Genomic DNA, 9759 nt, shown 5'->3' with positions numbered 1-9759 from the left:
ACCTGGACTATAGACTAGTCAGAGCTGATTGGATTGTACAACACCTGGACTGTAGACTAGTCAGAGCTGATTGAATTGTGCAACACCTGGACTGTAGACTAGTCAGAGCTGATTGGATTGTACAACACCTGGACTATAGACTAGTCAGAGATGATTGGATTGTACAACACCTGGACTATAGACTAGTCAGAGCTGATTGGATTGTACAACACCTGGACTACAGACTAGTGAGAGCTGATTGGATTGTTCAACACCTGGACTATAGACTAGTCAGAGCTGATTGAATTGTACAACACCTGGACTATAGACTAGTCAGAGCTGATTGGATTGTACAACACCTGGACTACAGACCAGTGAGAGCTGATTGGATTGCTCAACACCTGGACTATAGACTAGTCAGAGCTGATTGGATTGTACAACACCTGGACTATAGACTAGTCAGAGCTGATTGGATTTTACAACACCTGGACTATAGACTAGTCAGAGATGATTGGATTGTACAACACCTGGACTGTAGACTAGTCAGAGCTGATTGGATTGTACAACACCTGGACTGTAGACTAGTCAGAGCTGATTAGATTGTACAACACCTGGACTATAGACTAGTCAGAGCTGATTGGATTGTACAACACCTGGACTATAGACTAGTCAGAGCTGATTGGATTGTACAACACCTGGACTATAGACTAGTCAGAGCTGATTGGATTGTACAACACCTGGACTATAGACTAGTCAGAGCTGATTGGATTGTACAACACCTGGACTATAGACTAGTCAGAGCTGATTGGATTGTACAACACCTGGACTATAGACTAGTCAGAGCTGATTGGATTGTACAACACCTGGACTATAGACTAGTCAGAGCTGATTGGATTGTACAACACCTGGACCATAGACTAGTAAGAGCTGATCGGATTGTACAACACCTGGACTATAGACTAGTCAGAGCTGATTGGATTGCACAACACCTGGACTATAGACTAGTCAGAGCTGATTGGATTGTACAACACCTGGACTGTAGACTAGTCAGAGATGATTGGATTGTACAACACCTGGACTATAGACTAGTCAGAGCTGATTGGATTGTACAACACCTGGACTGTAGACTAGTCAGAGCTGATTGGATTGTACAACACCTGGACTATAGACTAGTCAGAGATGATTGGATTGTACAACACCTGGACTGTAGACTAGTCAGAGCTGATTGGATTGTACAACACCTGGACTATAGACTAGTCAGAGCTGATTGGATTGTACAACACCTGGACTGTAGACTAGTCAGAGCTGATTGGATTGTACAACACCTGGACTATAGACTAGTCAGAGATGATTGGATTGTACAACACCTGGACTGTAGACTAGTCAGAGCTGATTGGATTGTACAACACCTGGACTATAGACTAGTCAGAGCTGATTGGATTGTACAACACCTGGACTATAGACTAGTCAGAGCTGATTGGATTGTACAACACCTGGACTGTAGACTAGTCAGAGCTGATTAGATTGTACAACACCTGGACTATAGACTAGTCAGAGCTGATTGGATTGTACAACACCTGGACTATAGACTAGTCAGAGCTGATTGAATTGTGCAACACCTGGACTGTAGACTAGTCAGAGATGATTGGATTGTACAACACCTAGACTACTACAGACTAGTGAGAGCTGATTGGATTGCTCAACACCTGGACTATAGACTAGTCAGAGCTGATTGGATTGTACAACACCTGGACTATAGACTAGTCAGAGCTGATTGGATTGTACAACACCTGGACTATAGACTAGTCAGAGCTGATTGGATTGTACAACACCTGGACTGTAGACTAGTCAGAGCTGATTGAATTGTATAACACCTGGACTATAGACTAGTCAGAGCTGATTGGAGGAGACACACAGACCAGGGCGACACAGGTGTGCACAGAAGACCGCGACAAAGATGAACGGTGCAGTGTGTTTATTGTTCTTCAGCCGCACACCAGACACACGGACTGTGCGTCTCCCTCCAAGTCCAAATTTCTCAGCTCCTCGGTGAAGTCCTGAATGATGTCACTCCGACTATGGTTGCTGGTCTTGGTGGTCAGGCAGTCCTGGTCTTTGGGAAAATACGCCGTATTTGCTCCTGCGACTTGGATGGAGGCTTCTAGAGAGGGACGGTTCAAAAAGAGGGACTAATATAGATGATTGACAACACGGGTCTTTCTGTGTGCACACTAGGGTTGTACGGTATACCGGTACTAGTATAGTACCGCCATACTAATGAATCATAGAGGGTTAGGGTTAGGGTTAGGGTCAGGGCTCTGGATGACTCCCGTGGTTGAGACTAGTATGAGGTCCGTGGGTGAGTTTGACTTTTACCGTTGCAAAATGCCAGCGTGTTTCCACCGACGTACTGAGTTTTCCATTTGTAGCCCGTCTCCTCGCTGCATTCCTCAAACGGGCGACTCGTCCTCAGGAAGGCAAAATCGTAACCCTGCAAGACATTCGGCGAAGTGACTTCCTGCCGGCCACACGGCAGCTTCGTGTGACTCACGTGGTTGCACAAGGGTTTGCAGTAACGCCTGTTGGACAGCGTCACACACGCCAAGCCTCCGTTCTTGGGAACCTCCGGCTCAGGGCATTGCACAGGCTCCGCCCCTATGCATTCTGTATGCAAACACAGTTGTCACGAATGTGTTATGGATCTACCGCAAACAGAGTTGGACGTTTCAGTAAAGTCTGACGGACTGTAACGGACTACGACTACTGTACCACCGCAGATCCACAATCAAAGATCACTTGATCATGTGACAACTTCCTACCACTCAGCTGATGCGTTTGCACGACGGCCATCACATTCCTCAGGTGGACAAGCAGCTCTGCCTTCTGCTGACTGGACCACGTCGGTGACTGGCTCACATTGCACTCGAGCGCCACCTGTTGGTCCATGCGAGGAGCACACCTTGTTTTGGCATTTAAAGCAACTTCAGGCACACGAACGTTGTTGATGGATCAGGTTATTACAAATCATGTATCATAGATCACATTCTCATGGTATCATGGATCAGTCAGTACGTTTCCATGCACTAAATTAGTCCAATTTCTGAAAGTTTGGCTCTAAATAAGCCTCCTACAGCCCAGGGAAACACCTTGATTCAAACCTTGTTTGGTTTTTGAAAAGTTTGACGAACACACCTGGAATATGCGATTGTCCAGAACAATACCAACCTTCACCTGGAACAGTATCAGTCAGGGCACAAGATAATCCACAACAATAACAACCTTCATCTGGAACAGTATCAGTCGGAGCAAAATATAGTCCAGAACAATAGCAACCTACATCTGGAACAGTGTCAGTCGGGGCACAAGATAGTCCAGAAAAATAGCATCTTTCACCTGGAACAGTATCAGTCAGGTCACAAGATGGTCCAGGACAATAGCAACCTTCATCTGGAACAGTATCAGTCAGGTTACAAGATAGTCCAGGACAATAGCAACCTTCAGCTGGAACAGTATCAGTCAGGTCACAAGCTAGTCCAGGACAATAGCAACCTTCATCTACAACAGTATCAGTCGGGGGACAAGATAGTCCAGAAAAATAGCATCCTTCACCTGGAACAGTATCACTCAGGTCACAAGATAATCCAGGACAATAGCAACCTTCATCTGGAACAGTATCAGTCGGGGCACAAGATGGTCCAGAACAATAGCAAACTTTCATCTAGAACAGTATCAGTCGGGGCACAAGATAGTCCAGGACGAGAGCAACCTTCATCTGGAACAGTATCAGTCGGGGCACAAGATAGTCCAGGACAAGAGCAACCTTCATCTGGAACAGTATCAGTCGGGGCACAAGATTGTCCAGTATAATAGCAACCTTCATCTAGAACAGTATCAGTCGGGGCACAAGATAGTCCACAACAATAACAACCTTCATCTGGAACAGTATCAGTCGGGGCAAAATATAGTCCACACCAATAGCAACCATCTGAAAAAGTATCAGCCGGGACACAAGATTGTCCAGTACAATAGCAACCTTCATCTGGAACAGTATCAGTCGGGGCACAAGATAGTCCACAACAATAACAACCTTCATCTGGAACAGTATCAGTCGGGGCAAAATATAGTCCACAACAATAGCAACCATCTGTAAAAGTATCAGCCGGGAAACAAGATTGTCCAGTACAATAGCAACCTTCAGCTGGAACAGTATCACTCAGGTCACAAGCTAGTCCAGAACAATAGCATCCTTCATCTGGAACAGTATCACTCAGGTCACAAGATAGTCCAGGACAATAGCAACCTTCATCTGGAACAGTGTCAGTCGGGGCACAAGATAGTCCAGAAAAATAGCATCCTTCACCTGGAACAGTATCACTCAGGTCACAAGATAGTCCAGGACAATAGCAACCTTCATCTGGAACAGTATCAGTCGGGGCACAAGATGGTCCAGAACACTAGCAAACTTTCATCTAGAACAGTATCAGTCGGGGCACAAGATAGTCCAGGACAAGAGCAACCTTCATCTGGAACAGTATCAGTCGGGGCACAAGATAGTCCAGGACAAGAGCAACTTTCATCTGGAACAGTATCAGTCGGGGCATAAGATTGTCCAGTACAATAGCAACCTTCATCTAGAACAGTATCAGTCGGGGCACAAGATAGTTCAGTACAATAGCAACCTTCATCTAGAACAGTATCAGTCGGGGCACAAGATAGTCCAGGACAAGAGCAACCTTCATCTAGAACAGTATCAGTCGGGGCACAAGATTGTCCAGTACAATAGCAACCTTCATCTAGAACAGTATCAGTCGGGGCACAAGATAGTCCACAACATTAGCAGCCTTCATATGGACCATTATCAGTCGGGGCACAAGATAGTCCAGAACAATAGCAACAGTATCAGTGAGTATCAGTGTACGGGAGGCAGCAATAGTCGCATTAGAGAGTGTGCATGGACACTTGGACTTCACACTTAGGTGTGAAAATATAAATACCTAAACTGTTATAGAAATCAGACTAATTAAGTGCATAGAAACAGTAATTGTATCATGTTTGTGAATCATGTATCATAGAGCACATTATCATGGTATCATAGATCATTGTATCATGGATCACATTATCATGGTGTCATAGATCACATTTTCATGGATCATTGTATCATAGATCAGATTATCATGGTATCCAATCACAGTATCATAAATCATGGTATCATCAGAATCAGATTTATTGGCCAAGTATGTTTAAGACACAAGGACTTCAACTTGGTAGAGCAGACTGTTCTCTCTTTGTTCAATGTAATGATATCATAGATCACGGTATCATGGTATCATAGATCACATTATCAAGGATTATAATAACTGGGATTTATATAGCGCTTTTCTAAGTACCCAAAGTCGCTTTACATGTTAAAATGTATTATTATAGTATCGTAGAGCACATTATCGTGGTATCAAGGATCATTGTATTATAGAACACATGATCATGAATCATGTATCACAGAGCACATTATCATGGTATCATAGATCATTGTATCAGGAATCACATTATTATGGTGTCATAGATCACATTTTCATGGATCATTGTATCATCGATCAGATTATCATGGTATCATCAGAATCAGATTTATCGGCCAAGTATGTTTAACTTTTGTAGAGCAGACTGTTCTCTCTTTGTTCAATGTAATGATATTATAGATCCCGGTGTCACGGTATCATAGATCATGGTATCACAGACCTTGTTATACTATCATGGATCATTATTTGTGGATCATGTTATCATGGCTATCATAGATCATGGTATAGATCGTGGTATCATGGATCATGGCCTCATGAATCACTAATTGTGGAGCATGTTACAGTACGGTATCATAGACCCAAATTATCATGGTATCACAGACCACGTTATCAGAGAATCAGATCATGCTATTATGGTATCAAAGATCATAACTCATGTTTATGAATGTAAAATGATACAAGCATATTAATATTTATATATATATATATATATATATATATATATATATATATATATATATATATATATATATATATATATATATATATATGTATGTATGTTAATATATATATATATATATACATATGTATGTATGTTAATATATATATATATATATATATATATATATGTATGTATGTTAATATATATATATATATATATATATATATATATATATATATATATATATATATATATATATATATATATATATATATATATATATATATATATATATATATATATATATATATATATATATATATATAAAAATGTTGTACCTGAAGAACAGCTGATACGTGGTCCAGGAACACTTCTGACACGCAGTTCTTATTTAGTATTTGACTTTGACAGGATCTTGATAAAACTGCAAGAAAAGACTTCTTATAATCCATAAACTTTGATCATAAACAAAACATGCGTGATCTACCCTAGTACCTGTGAGCAAGCACAGCCAAGACACCGTTCTCTTTAGCGCCGTCATCTTCTTTGTTCTCCGACACGACCAAACACGACCTTTTGACTGAGGCTTTCGGGGACAAAGTTTACAGAGTTGGCCAATCCTGGACTGCCCCCGAGGGATGACATTTTGTAATACAACACCCAAAACCAGTGAAGTTGTCACGTTGTGTGAATGGTAAATAAAAACAGCTTTTTCAACTTATATTGAATTGGATAGACTGCAAAGACAAGATATTTAATGTTGGAACTGAGAAATGTAATTGTTTTTTGCAAATAATCATTAATTTAGAATTTAATGGCAGCAACACATTGCAAAAAAGTTGTCAGAGGGGCATTTTTACCACTGTGTTACATGGCCTTTCCTTTTAACAACACTCAGTAAACGTTTGGGAACTGAGGAGACACATTTTTGTAGTGGAATTCTTTCCCATTCTTGCTTGATGTACAGCTTAAGTTGTTCAACAGTATAATCTCTGTTTTGGTATTTTAGGCTTCATAATGTGCCACACATTTTCAATGGGAGACAGGTCTGGACTACAGGCAGGCCAGTCTAGAACCCGCACTCTTTTACTATGAAGCCACACTTCAGTACCAGAAGACACGGTCAGTACCAGAAGGCACGATCAGTACATGAAGGCACGGTCAGTACTAGAAGGTACGGTCAGTACCAGACGACACAATCAGTACCAGAAGACACAATCAGTACGAGAAGGCACGGTCAGTACCAGAAGGCACCGTCAGTACCAGAAGACACGGTCTGTATCAGAAGGCACGATCAGTACCGGAAGGCATGATCCGTATCAGAAGGCACGATCAGTACCAGAAGGCACGGTCAGTACCAGAAGACACAATCAGTACCAGAAAGCACGGTCGGTACTAGAAGCCATGGTCACTACCAGAAGACACAATCAGTACCGAAGACACGGTCCGTACCAGAAGGCACGATCAGTACCGGAAGGTACGGTCAGTACCAGAAGACACGGTCAGTACCAGAAGGCACCGTCAGTACCAGAAGACACAATCAGTACCAGAAGGCACGGTCAGTACCAGAAGACACTATCACTACCAGAAGACACGGTCTGTACCAGAAGACACGGTCAGTACCAGAAGGCACCGTCAGTACCAGAAGACACGGTCTGTATCAGAAGGCACGATCGGTACCGGAAGGCATGATCCGTATCAGAAGGCACGATTTGTACCAGAAGGCACGGTCAGTACTAGAAGCCATGGTCACTACCAGAAGACACAATCAGTACCGGAAGACACGGCCCGTACCAGAAGGCACGATCAGTACCAGATGGCCCGATCAGTACCGGAAGGCACGGTCAGTACCAGAAGGCACGGTCAGTACCAGAAGGCACCGTCAGTACCAGAAGACACAATCAGTACTAGAAGGCACGGTCAGTACCAGAAGACACAATCACTACCAGAAGACACGGTCTGTACCAGAAGGCACAATCAGTACCAGAAGACACGGTCAGTACCAGAAGGCACCGTCAGTACCAGAAGACACAATCAGAACCAGAAGACACGGTCAGTACCAGAAGACACATTCAGTACCAGAAAGCATGGTCAGTACTAGAAGCCACAGTCACTACAAGAAGGCACAATCAGTACCGGAAGGCGCATTCAGTACCAGAAGATATAATCAGTACCAGAAGGCATGGTCAGTACCAGAAGACACAATCAGTACCAGAAAGCACGGTCAGTATTAGAAGCCGCGGTCAGTACCAGAAGACACAATTAGTACCAGAAGGCACGATCGGTACCGGAAGGCACGGTCAGTACCAGAAGGCACAGTCAGTACCAGAAGACACAATCAGTACCAGAAGACACGGTCTGTACCAAAAGGCACGATCAGTACCAGAAGGCACGATCAGTACCGGAAGGCACAGTCAGTACCAGAAGACACCGTCAGTACCAGAAGACACAATCAGTACCACAGGAATCGGTTTGTAACAGAAGACACAATCAGTACCAGAAGACACGGTCAGTACCAGAAGACACAATCAGTACCAGAAGACCCAATCAGTACCAGAAGACACAATCAGTACCAGAAGACACGGTCAGTACCAGAAGACACAATCAGTACCAGAAGACACGGTCAGTACCAGAAGACACGATCGGTCAATATTTCTTTCTAAAGCATACAAATCTGTACATAAACCCAAACGATCTGCTCGGCAGCCTTACCCAATTAGAGATGGATTCATGACTTGTTTAAGGGTGCCGGATCTTGAGGAGCCGTTCCTTCCATAGAGCCGTTAAGAAGACCGGCTGGTTCTAGTCATTTTTGATCAGTTTTTCCTAACAAGGAAACAATCAGTTGTAATAATCACTTCATGTACACAAATAGGCTCTTTGTTTACATTTTATCATCACATGTTTTTGAGTAATCACAACCTTAGCTCGCGTGACATGTTTATTCACCATCGCTCACGGGGGGACTGTCCTGGTGACTTGTTGGACTTGGCTTCCCGCTCGTCCTTGGCCATCAATTATCAGGCGCGGAATAGAAAGGCTCGGCGTGGATGAGCATCAAAGGCAGCCGTCACGCCTCATTAGCGTCGCGGCAGACGCTACGCTAGCTGCAGACTGGTGTTGTGAAGGAGCCTCGCCAGCCTCCAGGCGAAGTTTGCTAATAACTTTCATTAGCTCATGTTAATTACCTCTGCGCATTTGGCAGGCGGCTCGTTCGTCTCGTAAACGCATTTTACAGACCCACTTAGCTTTTGTCAGATTCACGGGAAAATGGTATCTGACGGAACGCTGAATGATCATCAACCAGCTTTTCGCGGCAAACAAATCGCAGACATTTGACTCTGCGGCAGCCGGCTGTCAAAAAGACACCGTTGACTCCCTCGGGGTGTTTGCAGCTGGAACAAGGTCTCGTCTAGCTCAAGCCAGGAGCCGCTTTTGTTTTTTTTTTACAGGTTGTCCCACTTTCGACTTCCATTGAGAAATTCTTCAATCAAGTTAAATATGTTGTGGAGCAAAAATAACTTCATATTGTTCAAATCTTGATCCGTCTCTTTGCCATACCTGCCAACAACTACAGGTTTCCCGTAATGAGTACGGTTTTTGATAATCCAGTGGTAAAAACTACGGTTTTCCATTAAAAATGATTAACTTAAAAATCGAAGCTACGTAACGAAGCAACTCCATGGGCAGGGGACAAAATATACGGGAAACATCAATGACGATTGGTTGGTTTACGTATAAGAACATCCATGATTGGTTGGTGGGTTTACTATGATGAGTCATGATTGGTTAAGATTAGGGCAAAACATTACGGACAGTGGCTGT

General features: G+C 43.2%; 1 protein-coding gene across 1 annotated transcript; it reads right to left on the bottom strand.

Moving 5' to 3' along the window:
- Window positions 1-1939: 1939 nt before the first annotated feature.
- LOC133656926 (uncharacterized) lies at window positions 1940-6519 on the bottom strand. The gene is made up of 6 exons (XM_062057788.1): window positions 6430-6519; window positions 6273-6358; window positions 2799-2913; window positions 2531-2643; window positions 2356-2470; window positions 1940-2140 (listed from the first exon to the last, which is right to left on the bottom strand). Exons 1-6 carry the CDS (start codon window positions 6473-6475, stop codon window positions 1965-1967), a joined length of 651 nt encoding a protein of 216 aa, XP_061913772.1. The 5' UTR covers window positions 6476-6519; the 3' UTR covers window positions 1940-1964.
- Between the last annotated feature and the right edge of the window lie 3240 nt (window positions 6520-9759).

This window comes from Entelurus aequoreus, linkage group LG09, assembly GCF_033978785.1.
Source record: "Entelurus aequoreus isolate RoL-2023_Sb linkage group LG09, RoL_Eaeq_v1.1, whole genome shotgun sequence".
NCBI lineage: Eukaryota > Metazoa > Chordata > Actinopteri > Syngnathiformes > Syngnathidae > Entelurus > Entelurus aequoreus.
Note: the sequence above shows the minus strand (reverse complement) of the source record. Positions and strands in the feature narration are given on the sequence as shown.